Here is a 21,343-nt window from a genome sequence, read left to right as displayed (position 1 = left end):
TTTGATGACAACACTGCAGCTGTAATATTAAACACCTAGCAAGTTAATTATCTTCATATTTATTTAAACAAATTCTCTACTTGCCTCAGGTAAAAATGGGACTTGGACTAGATTCTTGAAATATTGTAAATTACTACTACTTAGATAAAACTGCTTTAACCTGAAAAAGAAAATAACATGAAATATTAGAAGATTCTGCTTCAAGATTCTTTAATGAAAGGAAATTAATGTTCAAACAAACTTTAATCTTCACTACCTGAGGATGCTTGTCCTAGCTGTTCTTAAAAAGATTTTTATTAATTTTTTTCTATTCTGACCCCACCCTATCCCCCAGGGGCATCAATTTTGAAAAAATGAACTTATACTTGCTGAGAATGATGCATATTATTATGAATAATCATAGCCTTGCCTTTCTTCAAAAGATTTTTTATAGATTTTTTTTCCCAAGTAAACTTTAATTCCCTATTGTGTCTCCACCCTATCCCAGGAACTGTGAACAATCCTAAATGTAGATAGGTGACAATGCTTGCATACTTATATGATTAATAATCACAGCCCTGCTCTTCATGAAAAAGAGATTTTTTAAAAATTGTTCTCTCTATATATTCCATGTAACACTCTAAATCCCTACGGAGGCACTGCCTGTCTCCAGTAATTTATATTTGAACAAACTACTTGTATCTTCATTAGGTGAGGATGCTTGCATATTTATAAGACTGATCAGGATTCTGCTGCTCTTGAGAAAGAGATTTTGAACAATAAATTCTGAAGTAAAACTCTTGATTACCTAATGTGGCTGAACCCTATACCCCAGTGTCCATGCTTTGAAAAAGAAAAAAAAAACTTGAATATGCACTAGGGGAGGATGCTTGCACATTAATACACTGTATGACTAGTCATGATTCTGCTGTTTTGAGAAGATGATTTTTAAGCATGTTTTCTATATATTTCCATGTAAAACTTTTATCCCTATGGTGGCACCATCCTACCCCCAGGGGTCTCAATCTGCATTAGTAAGGATGTTTTCAAATTAGTTTCATCTTTTTGGTCCAAGTGGTCTTTAAGAAAATATTTTTAAACATCAACCATAATTTACTTTTTCTTAATTACCTCCCCTTGAGGAGGACATGGTCTTTTATTTATGCAAACTTGAATCCCTTTTACTCAAGGATGCTTTGAAGCAAGTATGGTTGAATTGCCCTGGTGGTTCTGGAGAAGTAAAAAATATGAAAAGTTAACAGATTGACAGATGTACAAACAATAAACAACAGGTGATCAGAAAAGCTCATGTCAACCTTAAGGTTCAGGTGAGCTAAAAATAAGTTAAATAAAATGAAACACTTGCTTCCGATATGCAGTCATAAACCTATCTCTGTGTCCAGACAGGGTATCTGGAGGGAGACCTGTTAAATAATAAAATATATTTCATTATACTGTAAACATAAAAATGTTTGAAAAAAAAAATAAATATATTTTGCAATTTTTATTCTATTAAATAAACATCATGATATATCACCATATCAATAACATTTTACGATAAACATAGATATTTACCTGTACTGTTCATTATAAGAATCAGTACAAATAACTAGATGAGATCTTGTTGCAAGCAACAAGTAGGTCTTACGTTAGATTTCTGATATCTTGATTGGGAAAGTTTGATTTGATAAAAATAACAACTATAAATAAAAACAAGAGATGTTTGTGAAACACATGCCCCCCCCCCCCCTCCCCCCCAAAATAAAAATAATTGGAATTTTTCTAACTCTAAGGTGTATAACTCTTTCAAAAATTGCTTGATTGTACCCAAAACAAACAGAACCTGGCCTAGATATCCTTATGATTAATCTGTATACCAAATTTCATTTCAGCATGTGCAACCTCTGCGAAAAAAAATGAACAGAAACTGCAAATAATTGGAATTTTTCTAAGTCAAAGGGGCATAACTCTGTCAAAAAGTGCTCAATCATACCCAAAACCTAGATATTCTTATGATAAATCTGTATACCAGATTTCATTTCAGTATGTGCAACCTCTGCAAAGAAATGAACGGAAACTGCAAATAATTGGAATTTTTTTAAGTCCAAGGAGCATAACTCTGTCAAAAATTGCTTGATTGTACCCAAAACAGAACATGACCTAGATATTCTTATGATAAATCTGTAACCAAATTTCATTTCAGTATGTGCAACCTCTGCGAAGAAAATGAACGGAAACTGTTGGTGGACCAACAGACAGACTGACCAACCGAAAGACAGCAGCAATGCAATATTCCCTCCCTTCTTTGAAGGGGGGCATAATAAATAAAAAAAATATTTATATCAGTTCTTTAAAATATGTTTAGCAACACATAAAAGAGTGAAATCTATCAATTTCAAACAACTTCTGGTCTTTTTCATTCACTTCTGGTATGACCAGAAGTACTCAAAATGACTTTTAACTCCTCACTGAGTTTAAAGGAATCACCCCTCTCAGTTTTGAGGAAAAATACTCATTTTTTTGACTACTTCCATTTCAAAAGAAATAACTGCTGGTGGAAATTACATGACTCAAAACGCTCTATTTGTCTCTGTTATAGACATTTCACGAAGAGAACAAGAGGCCTATGGGCCACAATGCTCACCTGAGCACATTGGCTAGGAAAAAAACACAAATCAGGTCAGCATTGAAAGAAGATTTTTTAAAAGTTTTTTTTTTATATAGATTCCTTTGTTAAAATTTGATCCTTTATTGTGGCCCCTACCTAACCCCAGGGGTCATGATTTAAACAAACTTGAATTAACTATACCCGAGGAAGCTTCCTTATCAATATGACTGAACTTGGCTTTGCTGTTCTTAAGAAAAGAATTTTTCCTACATATTCTTATGTAAAACTTTGATCTTCCATTGTGGTCCCTCCCAACCCCCTGGGGGCCATGATTTGAACAAATCTGAATCTACACTACCTGAGGATGCTTCCATATCAATATTATTAAACATGGCTTTGCTGTTCTTGAGAAGAAGATTTTTGAAAGATTTTTTTCTTATATATTCCTATGTAAATTTTGATCCACCATTGTGGCCTCATCCTACCCCCAGGGGTCATCATTTGAACAAACTTGAATCTACACTACCTGAGAATGCTTCCATATCAATATGACTGAACAAGGCTTTGCTATTCTTGAGAAGATTTTGAATTTTTTTTCCCTATATATTCCTATGTAAAACTTTGATCCCCCATTGTGGCCCCACTCTATCTCGGGGGCCATGATTTGAACAAATCTTAATCTACACTACCTGAGGATGCTTCCGTATCGATATTATTAAACATGGCTTTGCTGTTCTTGAAATGAAGATTTTGAAAGATTTTTTTTCTTATATATACCTATGTAAATTTTGATCAACCATTGTGGCCTCACCCTACCCCAGGGGGTCATCATTTGAACAAACTTTCACTATTTCTGAATTATCTCCTCTTGAAAGAGAGCATGGCCCTTCATTTGTACAAATCTGAATCCCCTTTACCCAAGGATGCTTTGTGCCGAGTGTGGTTGAAATTGGCCCAGTGGTTTTGGAGAAGTCGATAATCTGAAATGTTTTCAGACAGACAGACTACAGACAAAATGTGATCAGATAAGCTCACTTGAGCTTTCGGCTCAGGTGAGCTAAAAATATAAATTGACAAATTTTTTAACTACTTCTGGTGGACAAGGGATGTCACGGCAACAAAAAACTAAACATGTTTGTCACATCTATGAGTCACAATCTACAATGGCTGCAACATTAATCATGTAGAATCGTTCGTGTAACGTGCGTGATCATTCGTGTAACGTGCGAGATCGTGCGTGTATCAGACTCAATCGTTTGCGGTTTTAATCGTGCGTGATCGTGCGTTAAAAAAAGTGTAAATTTCATTTCGTAAGTTTTTATCGGAATGTTATTTGTTATACAAGCATTTCGCTTGTCTTTTTTTTTCAATCCAAATAAAATAAATGAAGCGAGATTTACATAGTTGAAAGCAGAACAAACTAATTATCGCTTGGAAATAAGCAATATAGTAAGTCATACAATATTGTGTTCTCGTCAAATAGCGTGATTTTTTGTGATAAACCGTATAGATGTTTAAGGATTTTTTTCTCTAATAATAATTATGTTTACTGCTAATTATGGTCAATATATTTTTAAAATCAATAGCTATTTTTACAAATAAATAAATAATTCATTCTCAATGCTTACATAAATATTTAGTCGGCGAATGTACATGTACACGACATGATTGTAGGGGTTTCGTTTATCAGTGTTTATCTCTGGAGCTTACTTTCAATAATTTTTTTTTTATAATTTCTGCAAATAAATGATTTGTAAAATAATTGTTGATTTTAGAGATTCACAAATGGAAACATGGATATTTAAGGAATCACTGTCTAGTTAGTAGAGTATGCCAGGGCATCAACAATAGTTGGAAACATGGGATAATTTGCATAACGGGCAGAGCCCGTTATGCATAAATTATCCCACGTTTCCAACTATCGTTGATGTCCCTGGCATACTCTACTAACTAGACAGTGATTCCTTATATTTCCATTTCATTGTGAAATAAAATTGTAAATTTAGATTTTAAAAATGTAAACTAATAGATTTAAATTACACGAGGCCTCACATGTCAATTTCAATAGTCCCCGCCCACTGACGTTAAACACAAAGAAAGCCACACGAGAATTACATGCATATTAGGCCTTCTTAGCTCCTGACCTTTCGCTTGGCGAAATTTGCATTCCGGTGGAATGATCAAGAAATCAACTCTCCTAACTTTCAAAGAGATATCACAGAGAAAACAAATAGAAATGGAAATATAACTTATAATTTAATTCATTTTCATGCCATTTTTTTTTCAAACCTATCCCTTTTTGCATATCATGAAATCCAATTCAATCAAAAGTTACTGTCCACCTACATGTACATCTTCTGAAAGAACGAAAAAAAATTAGTTTTCTTAAGTCGGAGAATTACGTAAATAATTATTTGTAATCTAAAATAATTAATAAGTCTTACGTGTATTTAGTTCCAGAAATATCCATTTCTCTTTTCTTTTTTTCCTTTTCTTTTCTTTTTTTTTTTTCTTCATTTTTCAAAGTCAATGAAAAAATATCAGTAATTATTTGAAATCTAAAATAAGTGTTAAGCCTTATTTTGTTTTGAAAATATCCATTCCTAAAGAATTTGAACTATTTTGCGTGAAGAATCGTGCGTTTGCATTAGCAATAGTGTAAGATCGTGCAACGTGTAGAATCGTGTGCGTGAAGGATCGTTCGTGTAACAGATTTCATCGTGCGTTAATCGTGCGGAATCGTTCGTGTAACGTGATCGTTCATGTAAGTTGTCAACAATAACGCTGCAGCCACTGTATCATCCCTGAAAGTTTCATAACTCAGTCTCGAACTGTTTTTGGGAAAACTGGCAGACAAAATGCCACTTTAAAAACAGAAAATTGGCTGCATCTCAAGATCAGAAGTGATGACGGCAAAATAAAACAAGAGGCCCATGGGCCACATCACTCACCTAAGCACTTGGAATAGGAAAAAGCAGAAATCAGTTCAGTACTGAAAATTTTAAATGTTAAAGTGATACGTGGGAGGGGGGGGGGAGGGGAGGATATGAACAAACTCAATTCTACACTACCTGAGTACCTGAGGATGATCAATCATGGCCTTGCTGTTCTTGGGAATAAGTTTTTTAAAGTTTTTTCCTATATGTATTCCTATGTAAAACTTTTGATCACCCATTGTGCCCCATCCTACTCCCGGGAATCATGATTTGAACAAACTTGAATTTACCCAAGGATGTTTCTGGATTATCATGCCAAATTTTGACTGTGCTGTTCCCTTGAAAGGAAATTTTATCAATATATCCTTATATTCCTTTGTAGAACTTTGATCCCCTTTTGTGGCCCCTCTATACTCCTGTGGGGTCATGATTTGAACAGTCTTGAATCTACACTATCTTAGGATGCTTCTGGATAAATATGACCAATCATAGCTATGCTGTTCCTGAGAGGGAGATTTTTGAAGAATTTTCCTATATATATTTCTATGTAAAACTTTGATCGCCCATTGCAGCCAACCCTTCCCCCAGGGGTAATGATTTGAATGAAATTGAATCTACACTACTTGAGGATGCTTCCATATAAGTTTCATATTTTCTAGCTCAGTTGTTCTTGAGAAGATGATTTTTAAAAGATGCCATTAATTCTTCACTAATTCTTAATTATCTCCTCTTGGAAGAAGGCATGGTCCTCCATTTGAACAAACTTGAATTCCCTTTACCTAAGAATACTTTGTGGCAAGTTTGGTTGAAATTTGTCCAGTGGTTCTTGAGAATAAGTCGAAGATGCTGGAAAAAATGTGATCAGAAAAGCTCACTTCAGCCTTGGGCTCACTGGTGACCTTAAAAAACGCCCTTAGTTCAGATTATTTGCCATCATTGCTAAAAGTTTCATGAAAATGTAATGAGGCATCCTCGAGAAATCATCTGCACAAAATCGCTAAGAAAAAAAAAATAATAACAGTGGAAAAGAAACAACAGAATCATAAGAAGGTTTTCTTTTAAAACCTTAACAACAAGAAAGGAGGATACTTACAGAACAAGAGGACCAAGGGCAATAACACTTACCTGAGTCACCTTGGCCCAACCTATCTCTGGAGCCAAATTAGAACAATATTTATAATGCACCACCTGAGGATACTTGCATATCAATATCACTGATCCTGTTGTTACTGAGAAGACAGTACCCTGTTATTGAGAAGACAGTGCCCTGTTATAGCCCTTGGGCCATAATTGGAACAAACTTAAATCTGCAAGTATCGGAGGATGCTTGAAACCTTGTAAAACACTGTGTGCAATGCCATCTCTTTTGAGGTCTGAATCTCGCTCTTTTTCATCAGAGTAGGTTAACATGAATGCCAATATATATCCATGTGTGGTTTTTTTCTTTTCACAAATATATCTTGGAAAGTTACTTGAGCTCACACAAAATAGGGGAAAGTGAGGTCAAGGTCACAAGGAAAGTCAAGGTCACAGTTGAATATCTCTCACCAAAATGTATCAGTGCATGAATTTTGGTAATACATATGTTTGAAACTGAGCTCAACACAAAGTGTGATAGATGAGCAGGCAAATGAATGGAAAGACAGAGGAATGGAAGACAGCAAAGACAAACACTATATGCCTCCGCCATATTCATGAAGGGGCGCGGAAAGTCCTTTTGGTGTAAGAAGGGGTATAAGTCATTTTAGACTGCTTCATACTCACTAGAATGTAATCTGAAGAGTGATTTGACAATATAATCATAGAGTTGACATGAATCTTGTATACACAGAATCAGGGGAGCTAATCTACACTGTCCAGCATTAGTCATGGAGTTTGACCTAGACATGTCCAAGGAACTGAACACTGAAAAACAAATACCAAAAATATACAGTAAAGAATATGCATATTTAATTTTATTTAAAATAAAATACAGAAAATGTTCAAAATTCCCGTCTTCCATTTGCTCTTCATTCGTTCACAGTGTATTCACTGTGCACTCACCATTCAAAGTTAACTAATATAACTCACCTTTCACAGAGCAGTAAACTTTCACTCATTCATAGACTGTCATTTAAGCCTTTTGGCAAAGCCCATTATGCAAATTATCTCACATTTTCAACTGTCATTAATGCAACAAAATAGACAATGATTCTTTAATTATCCACAGTTTATGAAATTTTTGTCTCTCTTATATAAATACCAAATAGTATCTTGCAAAAATAAAGTGATCTACAGTAAATGTCTATTAGGAGAATACCTGAATGCTGAAGAGCCAGGATTTCATCCATATAATCCAGCATGTCCACAGTTATCTCAAAACTGGAAGACAAGTTTTTATAAGGAGATTTATTAAAAGTTCACTGTTGTAATTATAAAATCTACCACTGTCTTAGATAACTACATCTAATGGATAAACATGCATTTCATCTGACTGTGATTCATTTTAATTTGATTTTACAGTATTCTATCTTTTGAGCATTGTTTTTGCAGCAAGTATGTGTGTACAATTCTTGTCATAGATATAAGTAATAAAATACAGTGCTAGGTACATGAAATGCTTGTCAGGGATTATTTATGCATACTTGAGGACACAAGCTGTGAACCTGTCATTTGCAACTATATAAGTCAACCTGTTTTGGATCAGGACACCTCCTACCTATAAAGATGTAAAGATGTATTAATTGATCAAGTAAGACAGACTTAATTTTCAAAATTTGAAAGACATGGCTTGTACACAACACAACAAGACAATCGATAGATAAAGAATTTGAAACTGAGGTCACAATGAACTATTTTTGGGTCATGACCCCCCACCCCCCAAGGTGTATTAACTGAAAAGATGTGATAATTCTAAGTCTCCCATTGCAACAAATACATGTAGCTTTTTATAGCCATAAAATTCCAAACAGATGATAGTCATAGACACATACTTTTCGGCCATCACACACCTTCCCCGAGTATACATGTGAACAGACAAAGCTTGATGATTCAAGGCCTTACAGTTGCAAGATATGAAGCTGATGCAATTTCTCTAAATGCATAGCCATAGAATTCCAAAATGGGGCCACCAGAGAGGAAGTTTGGACTTGTGCTGAATACTTTCTCTCACCCCCTCCCACCCCCACCCTGACCCCACAACTAGTCCTTAGACCTTGCAGTGTGAAATATAATGATCTGGTCAGGACATGATTCACTTTTCTGGTAAATTCTACAATGCTTTCATTGTGACCTTTTTTGGCAATATATCCTGAGGTCTAAAACATACTAACACAAGATGTTTGATGATCCTATGCCTTTAGTAATCCAAGCAAATGGATATACTTATTAACTAAATATTATTTACAGGTAGGTTTTGATTTAATATGTTTTGGACAAATCCTGACAGCTAGAATCTTTGAATTTTGAAGACAACAATCATGAGTCCACAGACGCTTCATTTTTAAGAATCTTGTGTCCCAAATAATTTTGCTGCGTCCAGTACGCAGATTCTTGTATTAATGAAAAACCCTGATAAATGACTTAACATGGCTTTCATGTTGTTTAGAAAATTTTTGAAAGATTTTTAATATGCATTCCTATGTAAAATTTTACTGTCCATTTTTTTTTTTTACACCCAAGGGTCATGATTTTAACAAATCTGAATATACTGTAAACCAACTATTATTCACGTCATCTTTTATTCCCGATTTTTCAGTTGGAAATCAATTTGAGATGGTTTTTTGTGGCTGAGGAAACATTCTGTTTAAATACAAAGCAAAATAAATTGTTTGTGGTGATTAATATTCACGAGTTAAAGTAGGTTGCAAAACTAATGGATATTTCTCGCACGCGAATAAAAGTTGGTTTGCAGTACACTATCTGTGCATGCTTCAGATTAGATATGTCTGATCTGGCTTTGCTGTTCTTTAGAAAAAGATTCTTCCTATGTAAAACTTTGATTGCCCATTGTGGCCCCAATCTACCCCCAGGGGTCAGGATTTGAAGAAACTTAAATATACACTAGGCTGAAGATGCATCAACTAAATATGAATAATTATTACTTTGTTGTTGGTGAGAGATTTTAAAGATAACTAGAACTGTCCAAAAGGGACAATTACCCCCTGATGGGTTTTTCAGAGAAGGTACCAAATCACTAATGTTTTCTAGATGTGAGAGGTGTTCACAATTTGCTTAAACATTTAGAGTGAAAATTTAATTACTCATTATATTTTTTGTAACGAATGAAACTAAGGTGCAGCCTAATAAAACATCAATACTAATAATTACAGTGTTTTTTAATTACACTGAAAAAATAGTTTGCAACTATCTGTCATCTTTGTGAGACATATGACACTCTGCAAATTGATAAAAAAAAATGTTGAAAAAAAAATATCATAATCAATTAAACAAAATCAAATTGATCTTAATACCTTTATATCAAACTCATTTTAAAAATAAAAGGCTGGTTCCAGTAACTATGTATTTTGACAGACATAAATTACAATTAAGAGACTTAAACAACAGAGATCTTTATTTTGATCTTTCTGCCCAATTCCCAGGAGATATAGATAAGACCTGCTTGCAAAGACAAAGACCATGACAATGACAGACAACAAACAGATTTTGAATTCAGAAAAAATAGCTTCTTAAAAAGTTAGCAATAAAGCTTTAATTACAGTGCTTCATTTCCATATTTTTATGTAATTATTGATAATAAGAAATACATGTATAATAAAGACAATAATCACAATTAGTATCTGATTCTGTTTAACTCACATTTGACTTCTTAGACTAGATTATTTTGCTGATTAGATTAGCCAATCTTGTTTTAAAACATGTTTAAATAGCATACTGTATGTGTACTTAAAAAAGCGGGCATATTTTAGCATCTTTGGCGCGGACAACGATGCGCTAATTCATGAATACCGCTAATGCATTTATTAATACAATACATGGCACGGACATGTGTAGTGCTAATTCATGATTACACCAACAACTCCATACCCAGTGATTGTGCTAAATTTTGAATACACCAATTTATGTACACATACAGTATTACTCCTTTGCAAATCAATCATGGGTGACTGCACCTAACACTGGCTTTTAATCACTTCTGTTACTTTCATATTTTTTCTGTTATTTTGTTACAGAATCTGGTCAATTTGGACAAAATGATTTTAGACTGTTAAATTTTCTTTGCCTGTACACTTTCAAATATTAAAAATTTAAACTTACCTGCCCTTAATTGAAGAATATAAAGATTTTTTCCAATATATTCCCATGTAAAACTTTGATTGTCCGAGGTAGTCCCACCCTAGCCCATTTAGGAGTCATATTGAATAAACTTGAATTTTCATTCTGTCATTTGTGTGTTTTTTGACTTGTTTAAACCATCTACACTCAGTGATAATTCTTTGCTGAACACATGGTGAAATTCTGTTCATTTTATTTAAGTCCTCCATTTTGTTGCTCATCTACATGTACAAATATATATGTACGGGTGTTTTGATCGCTACTGAACAATGAACCATTTCAACTACAATATATTTGGAATACGCAAGGGGCAGGGCTTTCAGGAGATAAAATAAACAGCAGACCTGAGGGTCCCTTCCTGTTTACTTTAGTGTTAGGATGCCTTTGGTTGAAACTGTATATATATTGGTATTGTTCTTGTAGAATACATAAAAAATTCACAATACACACACAAAAAGAAAGTAAGACTGACATTACAAATTGAAAGTGGATCCTGATAGCATACTAATGCACTTTTGTCAATGTTCATAACTATATAGTTATGAACATTGACAAAAATGCATCAATAACATTTTTTTTCTCTGGTCATCTTCTTTGACATATTTTCTTTTCATTTCTTGTTCTTTATAACATACGTAAAAGAAAAAATTACATGGTAAAATACACGCAAAGAAAATAAGGAAACATACAGGGGGATATATAACACAATAATGAAAACATGATGTTCAAATTTATTTTGTCACTATTTTCATGTTGTTAAGTGCAGTCATCCTTTCGAGGTGAAGATTTAGAGACTGACCAGATATTGAAGCCATTCTACATTGCTAAAAGTAATTTTATATTTCATTTGGAAGATAACAATGATTATCATTTCCTTGTATGTTTCTGCTAATATAACCGAAGAAATACATTTGCGTAGATAAACCTGTTATACTTATTTGATTTGTATCAACACTAGGCCAGATAAAATTAAAGTTTAGTTTCTCTCCCTCTTCCCCCTCTCAAAATGCCCCACCCCTTTGTTTCTTATTTATTTATTTTTTTTTTTGTTTATTATGGAAATTATAAGTATTACATTTAAAAAATCATCTTTGATCACAGTAGAGTTTTAATGATACTTCCAATTTGTATTAAATGATGACCTAAAAAATCATTGGCAGACTTTAAGGAATTCACAGAAAACAGTAAATGTACAGCAAGACTAAATATTTAAGACACCTGGTTTTGCAGGATTTTCTGTTGATATTTAGAGAAAAAGAAATAAATTTCAACCATACCGTATAATCCCTATTAACCGCCCTTAGAAAATTGCGGAAAAAGGGCAGTTATTTTGGTATGCTAGTTATAATTTTTTATGCCATATTTTAACTTCAAAAAATCTTTTGAAAAAAATAATAAATTCAGAGAACCACTAAAAGATTGTGTAGCTTTCCTTTAAGTTAATATAATCCATCAAATTTATGCTAAATGATTCATTTTTCTACCGAGAATACACAAGGAGAACAAATTTTGTAGGTAACTTTCAATTTCAGAAATACATAATGATTAGGTCGTTCTAAAAACCTTTCACTTTCAGGAATACTTTACATACGAGTTACCCAATAACCAAGTTTCATTTTAACTTTCTTCAAATTATGGCGAACTTTCGATACGATTCTATATGATTTTAATCACTGTACAGGGGGCCCTCATTTCCCGACAATTGAAAACAAGAGGCCCATGGGCCACATCGCTCACCTGAGTAACTTTGGCCATGCTGTTCTTTACCAGATTTACCCCCTTCTAATACTTATTGTGGCCCTGCCCTACCCCCGGGGGTCATGATTTTAACAATTAACAAGAGGCCCAAGGGCCTTAACGGTCACCTGAGTATAATACAACAATTTGGAGGATCCATAGAGTATAATGAACTGAAAGGTGAAGCTTTGTTGCCCAAAAGCAAGAAAAATACTAGGGTGATCAGGATCAACAAAATAATTAATCTAGTATTCATTGATAGTTTATGAATTAGGTTCTAATCTGTTCCCCATTTATCACTATCACTATACAGTGTATTAAAATCTATCAGTGCTTCTGTACTATTTTAATTTCTTGATGAAACCTCTTACATTGGCCTCTCTTGGTCTTTGATGAACATTTAATAAGACAAGTTATTTTTGTTCCATTTTTATTTATTTATTACTTATAAGTCTATCTGATCCTTAAAAGTATGAAAATACTTTTTGTATTATACAATAAAAATTCTTGCTTAATTCTCTTATTCTATTAACCTTTCAAGTACATTGTTTACAGTGATTAATTATCAAAAGTAAATGGCAAAGGGGAATAACTCCTCTCAGTAGAATACAAATTAATAGAGCTCTGGCCAGGACCAGAACACTTGAACAAATGATCCAGATGTTCAAAAATCTGGTAAAAATACCCTTCCTTATTAAAACTTTTAATCTTTTTGCCTCTGATATGCCCAAGTGCAGAGAAAATTTTTAAAGAAATAATGCATTTTTACTTCAGATTCACTATATTATCAATAGAGCCCCCCCCCCCCCCCCCCCCTCTCCACCAAGAAACACTAGAGTCTCTCACCCTGGGACCAGAAGTTTGCTCATCATAAGTAATCACTTTGTTTGTCTGCTTAACACTAAGGAGCAGACAGGATTATTTAATAGAATTAATGCATTTTCACTATATTATCAAGAGCCCCACCCTTACACCAGCACATCTGACCCGGGTCATGCAATTCACTACTCTGGAAGAAGCACTCTTGCTCATCATAACTATATACTTAGCTTCTTTGCTTTTTAACCAGAAGCAGAAAAGAATATTTTCAAAGAAATTGTGCTTTTTCACTATATAATCAATAGAGCCCCCCCCCCCAAACCTTTTCACTAGAACCCTTGACCCTGGGGCCATGAAATTCACAATTTTGGAAGAGGCATCCTTGTGTATCATAACAATGTATTTAGTTTGTTTAAATAGTACCCAGGGGCAGAGAAGAAGATTTTCAAAGAAAAAATTCACCTTCACTATAGGATCTATAATAGCCCCACCCTAGAACCAGAACCCCTGTCCCTGGGGCCATGAATTTCACAATTTTGGAAGAGGCATCATTGCTTATCATAACAATCTACTTAGTTTGTTTCAAAAATACCCAGGAGCAGAGAAGAAGATTTTTAAAGCATTAATGCATTTTCACTATATAATAAATAGAGCCCGGGCCCTAACATCAGAACCCCTGATCCAAGGGTCATGAAAATCACTATTTTGGAAGATTCACCCTTCCTAATATCATAACTATGTATTTAATTAGTTTCAATTATACCCAGGAGAAGAGAAGAAGATTTTCAAAGAAATAATGCACTTTCAGTATATGATCTATATAGCCCCACCCTAGCACCAGAACCCCTAACCCTGGGGCCATGAATTTCACAATTTTGGTAGAGTCCCCTTGCTTATCATAACTATGTATTTAATTTGTTTCAATAATACCCAGGAGTAGAGAACAAGATTTTCAAAGAAATAATGCACTTTCACTATATGATCTATATAGCCCCGCCCTAGCACCAGAACCCCTGACCCTGGGGCCATGAATTTCACAATTTTGGTAGAGTCACCCTTGCTTATCATAACTATGTATTCAATTTGATTCAATAATACCCAGGAGTAGAGAAGAAGATTTTCAAAGAAATAATGCACTTTCACTATATGATCTATATAGCCCCCCCCCTCCCCACCTAGCAACAGAACCCCTGACCCTGGGGTCATGAATTTCACAATTTTGGTAGAGTCACCCTTGCTTATCATAACTATGTATTTAATTTGTTTCAATAATACCCAGGAGTAGAGAACAAGATTTTCAAAGAAATAATGCACTTTCACTATATGATCTATATAACCCCACCCTAGCACCAGAACCCCTAACCCTGGGGCCATGAATTTCACAATTTTGGTAGAGTCACCCTTGCTTATCATAACTATGTATAAATTTGTTCCAATAATACCCAGGAGTAGAGAAGAAGATTTTCAAAGAAATAATGCACTTTCACTATATGATCTATATAGCACCCCCCCCCCTCCCCCTAGCACCAGAACCCCTGACCCTGGGGCTATGAATTTCACAATTTTGGTAGAGTCACTCTTGCTTAACATAACTATGTATTTAATTTGTTTCAATAATACCCAGGAGTAGAGAAGAAGATTTTCAAAGAAATAATGCACTTTCACTATATGATCTATATAACCCCACCCTAGCACCAGAACCCCTGACCCTGGGGCCATGAATTTCACAATTTTGGTAGAGGGCTCAATGCTTATTACAATCATGCAAACAGTTTGACTGCTTGATGTCCAGGAGTAAAGAAGAAGATTTTTAAAGATTGCATTAATTTTGGTGGTTTTAGCCCCACCCCTCAGGCCCCAGGGGGGCAGGGACCATGATATTCACAAATTTTGTTCCCCTTCACACATAGATGCCATATGCTAAAATTGGTTGAAATTGGTTCAGCGGTTTCAGAGAAAAAGCTGAAAATGTTCAAATGTTAACACACGACGCACGACGGACGACGACGGACGAAAACAGATAGCAATAGGTCACCTGAGTGACTCAGGTGACCTAAAAATCTACACTATCCCAGGATGCTTCCACATAAGTTTCAGTTTTTCTGGCCCAGTTGTTCTTGAGAAGAAGATTTTTCTTACATATTTCAATGTAAAATTGGATTCCCTATTGTGGCCCCGCCCTACCCCCGGGGGTCATGATTTTTACAATTTAGTATCTACACTACCCCAGGATGCTTCCACATAAGTTTCAGCTTTTCTGGCCAAGTGGTTCTTGAGAAGAAGATTTTTAAAAAATTTTCCTATATATTTCAATGTAAAACTTGGATTCCCTATTGTGGCCCCGCCCTACCCCGGGGGTCATGATTTTAACAATTTAGCATCTTCACTACCCCAGGATGCTTCCACATAAGTTTCAGCTTTTCTGGCCCAGTTGTTCTTGTGAAGAAGATTTTTCAAGATTTTTCTTACATATTTCAATGTAAAATTGGATTCCCTATTGTGGCCCCGCCCTATCCCCGAGGGTCATGATTTTAACAATTTAAAATCTACATTATCCCAGGATGCTTCCAGATAAGTTTCATCTTTTCTGGCCCAGTTGTTCTTGAGAAGAAGATTTTAAAAGATTTTTCCTATTCATTTCAATGTAAAACTTGGATTCCCTATTGTAGCCCCGCCCTATCCCCGGGGGTCATGATTTGAACAATTTAGAATCTACACTACCCCAGGATACTTCCACTTAAGTTTCAGCTTTTCTTGCCTAATGGTTCTTGAGAAGAAGATTTTTATAGATTTTTCTTATATATTTCAATGTAAAACTTGGATTCCCTATTGTGGCCCCGCCCTACCCCCGGAGGTCATGATTTTAATAATCTCCACTACCCCAGGATGCTTCCACATAAGTTTCAGCTTTTCTGGCCAAGTGGTTCTTGAGAAGAAGATTTTTAAAAAAATTTTCCTATTTATTTCAATGTAAAACTTGGATTCCCTATTGTGGCCCCGCCCTTCCCCCGGGGGTCATGATTTGAACAATTTAGAATCTCCACTACACCATTATGCTTCCACATAAGTTTCAGCTTTTCTGGCCTAGTGGTTCTTGAGAAGAAGATTTTTCCTATATATTTCAATGTAAAACTTGGATTCCCTATTGTGGCCCCGCCCTACCCCCGGGGGTCATGATTTGAACAATTTAAAATTAACACTATCCCAGGATGCTTCCACATAAGTTTCAGCTTTTTTGGCTCTGTGGTTCTTGAGAAGAAGATTTTTAAAGATTTTTCCTATATATTTCAATGTAAAACTTGGATTCCCTATTGTGGCCCCGCCCTACCCCCGGGGGTCATGATTTTAACAATTTAAAATCTACACTATCCCAGGATGCTTCCACATAAGTTTCAGCTTTTCTGGCCTAGTGGTTCTTGAGAAGAAGATTTTTAAAGATTTTTCCTATATATTTCTATGTAAAACATTGATTCCACATTGTGGCCCCGCCCTACCCCCGGGGGTCATGATTTGAACAATTTAGAATCTACACTACCCCAGGATGCTTCCATATAAGTTTCAGCTTTACTGGCCCTGTGGTTCTTGAGAAGAAGATTTTTTAATGACCCCACCCTATTTTTGTCTTCTCTTGATTATCTCCCCTTGTGAGGGGACTTGGCCCTTCATTTTAACAATTTAAATTCCCCTTTACCCAAGGATGCTTTGTACCAAGTTTGGTCAAAATTGGCCCAGTGGTTCTTGAGAAGAAGTCAAAAATGTGAAAAGTTTACAGACGGACGGACAGACAGACGGACAGACAGACGGACAGACGGACGGACGGACGACGGACAAAATGTGATCAGAAAAGCTCACTTGAGCCTTCGGCTCAGGTGAGCTAAAAACCTAGGGGGTGTGCTTATAGGGGCAGGGGCAGTTAATAGGGATTATACGGTATTTACATTAGTAATGTGAAAATTTTGCATTGGAAGAACATTATGCAAAGTTATGCATAGATTTTTTTAAAATAAAAAATAAAATCTGCCCACCTGCCTCAATTTATAAGCAAATTAAGATGAGAACCTAAAATTTAAATTTATATGGCCCTCTTTCTCTGTTAACTGATAAATAAGAAATTATGTCATGTTCCAACACCAGTCCAAACAAACTTGCCTATATGTTGCATCACTGCATTCAGAAAAAGGAAACAAAGAATTTTCATCATTTCCCTCAATTTATGATTCCCATTCACACAATTTTTACCTACTGTTACCTACTGTATATATATAAACCTTACAATATATTTAAGGAATCACTGTCTAGTTAGTAGAGTATGCCAGGGCATCAATGATAATTGGAAACGTGGGATAATTTGCATAACCGGCAAAGCCCGTTATGCATGAATTATCCCATGTTTCCAACTATCGTTGATGTCCCTGGCATACTCTACTAACTAGACAGTGATTCCTTACATTTCCATTTCATTGTGAAATAAAATTGTAAATTTAGATTTTAAAAATGTAGACTAATAGATTTAAATTACACGAGGCCTCACATGTCAATTTCAATAGTCCCCACCCACTGACGTCAAACATAAAGACAGCCACACGAGAATTACATGCATATTAGACCTCCTTAGCGTCAGACACAAAGACAGGCGCACGAGAATTACATGCATATTAGGCCTTCTTAGCTCCTGACCTTTAGCTTGGCGAAATTTACATTCCGGAAGAATGATCAAGAAATCAACTCAACTACCAGTAACTTTCAAAGAGTTATCTCAGAGAAAACAAATAGAAATGGAAATATATATATATAAGTATCTTATATACAAGATACATGCTACATTAAACACAGGTAATCAAAAATTACATATAGCTCACCTCAACAAATGTTATATTTAAGTAAGGTAAAGTCCATAGCTAAACAAATGTTATTGTAGTATGCATCACGGCTCAACTCCAATATGTGGATAAAATAGCACATGTACCTGTAAAAGTACTTTTTGCACAAATTCCTACATTTCAAGTATTTTTACAGACTGATGATTGTAAATCACATTTCTAGTGTCACCGGGGACGGTTGACGGTTGATGCAACATTTATATAAATGCAAGTTTAGTCTGGCTAGGATTTTTATTAACTTGTAAATGTCCTTGCACCAAAAACTTTTTCTGTTCAATCTTTCAGAAAATGTAAGTAAGTTTCAGCATCCAGACCAAGTCTGGTAGTGGGCAAACATATGTATCATCCATGCAAATGTTTAAAGGTAGGGCTTGCACATGTAGTAACCTTGGAATGATATTCTTCAATTAAAATTAATCTGGTCACTCATCCATAGCATGTAGTCAGATCCAGCATCCGAAACAAGCCTGATAGTTTTCATCTCTAGATATGAGGTAGTATCATAATGCATCTTTTGATGTATCATCCAAGCATGTTTGGTTTTGGTAGGGCTTAAAATTCAGCTAAAAAGAACCCGTTCCAAAAACTTCAACTAAATCACTCATTCCCGGAATATGTTGATCAGCTCCAACATTTGAAATGAGTCTGGAAGTGTGCACCCTAAAGCCATATCATCCAAGCAAATTTGTCCAGATAGAACTGAGAGTAAGATGGAATGATCTTGCACTTTAAACTGGTCAATCATCCCAAAACTGTGAAATGTAGGTCAAATTCAGCATGTGTGGTTTTGTGCATCCCTTCAAGCATCATCCATACAAATTTAGTCAACAAAATGTTTATTATTACTTGGGTATGGATTATTAATGCATGGGTATAAACTTAAACATGGTTGCTCATCCTGAAAATGTAGGTCAGATCCAGCATCTGAACCAGTGTGCACCCTTAGATATAGATATATTATCTATGCAAGTTTGGTCATCATAAGGGTTTATGGTTAAGAGTGAACTTCAACCTGGACACTTTTGCAGAAAATATACAATTATGGTCAAATTCATCATCAAAAGCAAGTATGCTAGATGTATTGTCTATGCAAGTTTGGTCAATATAGAGACCTGCTAACATGAACAAGGCCATTTTTTAGAAAATATTGGCTGAAAATGCAGCAACTGAAACAGGACTTGAAAAGTGAAACATACTACAATTGAACCTCACTATCTCAAACTCGATGGGACCAAGAAAATACTTCAAGGTATCCAATGATTCTAGATACAGTTGAACTTCGTTATCTCGAACACTGATATCTCGAATACCATGGATATGTCGAAGTAATTTGCATGTCCCAACCACTTATTCTTTAAGTATTTTACCCTCGATATCTCGAATCCTCGGATATCTCAAAGTTTTTTCTCGGTCCCTTCAAGTTCGACATAACGAGGTTTGACTGTATCCAGGGGTAAAATACCAGTACTTAAAGAATTAGTGCTTGGGACTTCCAAATCACTTCGACATATCCATGGTATTCAAGATATCAAAGTTTGAGATACCGAAGTTCAACAGTACATATGTATATACATCATCCATGCATCAATGATCAATACAGGGCATAGAAATTTGCTTCAAAAGCTTCTGGGATGCCAACACAGAGCACATATGTTGAGGTATTATCTACGTAAGTTCTAAGAACTTTGTTGATGTGAGCTAATAATTAACCAAGTCTAAGTTTGAATATAACATCAAAAATTTTTTTTTGTGTTAGATTAATTGCCAATCCTATAATTCACAACATGTACCCACTTTATCTTTTGTACTCTCTCACTTGTGAAAATATCAAGTTAAATAATGTAAAAAAAAATTTGCAGAGTTAGTCTGCTAACACCCTTAATGCATCCAGGACTTTGAACATTTTAAAACAGATAAATCAAGAATTTACTCACTAATTGTTTACATCAGATCCACAGATCTTAGCAAATTGTTCATCAGACATTTTAAGGTTCCCAGGAATCTCCATGTTCTGAAAAATATGCACAGATGATTTTAAATATGTTTCTTGTCACTTATTGTTGGCAATCCCTTCAGATCCACGACTAAAACTTCTAAAACAGGTTCTTATATACAAATTAGATCAAAAAGTTTTATTTGCTTATCATTAAAATATTTTAAGGTAACAATTAAAGTAGCAACCACTACTTTTGTTTTTATTTCCCTAATTATTTCGCCTTGTTTAAGGATAACACCCCTATTATTAGTATAAATGAAAGCCCTTTGGACCAAGAATTCTCTGTGACAAATTTGAAAAAAAAAATGACAAAGGGGTTCTTCAGATATTGCCCATATTTCAAAGTTTTCACACAAGGCCATAGTATTGGCTCTTTGAGCCTTCAGCTTAGGTCATCTCTTAAATGAAATACGGAGATAACGAACAGTATTCAAGCTCGAAGTCCATTAAAACAATATAAATCAAAAGCAGAGCAAACATGGACCTCCAAAACATCAGAGGTAGGATCAGGTGCCATGGAGGAGTGAGCATCCCCTGCCGACAGGTCACACCCGCTCCTTGTCATGATTGGTAAATAACGGAGAAATCCGTCGACAATTCAGTGTGTAAATAATGACCTAACAATTAGTATGAAAAATGTCAGTCAGCATATGACTTAATGATATATTGCATTTGCTGACAAGGTCATTGTATTGATCATAGAACTTACAAAATGATGACTTTAAACAAAATTGTTGAAATATACTGAAAAAGACTTTGTTTGCCCTCTCCCGAGTCAGGATCAGGGATGGGGTAATCATAAGCGAGTAATCGTATTTGATTGTAATGATTATATTTTACAAGTAATCAACAGTAATCTGTAATTGAAGAGATTTTACATTACTTGTAATCATAATTTAATTGATCACATCTAAAATTTTCCAAGTAATTGTAATTATTTTTTCGATTACTTTCAATTACTCTATAGTCTATATATAAATGATTGTTACTAAGTAATAGTTTCCACTCAAACTCATATAAATATGAAATACAAACTGTTTAACAAACTTTAAAATTTGCAATTAATTCCAAAGTTTTCATTCATAATTGTAAGATTATGTTTCCTCAGTGAGAG

At 34.9% G+C, this 21,343-nt stretch overlaps 1 protein-coding gene across 1 annotated transcript in view; it reads right to left on the bottom strand.

The window, feature by feature from the left end:
- The window catches only part of LOC133171934 (huntingtin-interacting protein 1-like), a 126,990-nt gene that overhangs the window by 80,430 nt on the left and 25,217 nt on the right, over window positions 1-21,343 (bottom strand). Inside the window, exons 6-10 of the mRNA XM_061306727.1 lie at window positions 20,168-20,244; window positions 7,823-7,884; window positions 7,288-7,428; window positions 1,346-1,403; window positions 85-160 (exon numbers count right to left, since the gene is read on the bottom strand). Coding sequence (XP_061162711.1) covers window positions 85-160; window positions 1,346-1,403; window positions 7,288-7,428; window positions 7,823-7,884; window positions 20,168-20,244 — 414 coding nt within the window. The remainder of the gene's footprint in view (window positions 1-84; window positions 161-1,345; window positions 1,404-7,287; window positions 7,429-7,822; window positions 7,885-20,167; window positions 20,245-21,343) is intronic.

The sequence above is a fragment of the Saccostrea echinata genome, unplaced genomic scaffold (assembly GCF_033153115.1).
Source record: "Saccostrea echinata isolate AGI-Se365-2 ecotype Australia unplaced genomic scaffold, CSIRO_AGI_Sech_v1 ptg000054l, whole genome shotgun sequence".
Lineage (NCBI taxonomy): Eukaryota > Metazoa > Mollusca > Bivalvia > Ostreida > Ostreidae > Saccostrea > Saccostrea echinata.
Note: the sequence above shows the minus strand (reverse complement) of the source record. Positions and strands in the feature narration are given on the sequence as shown.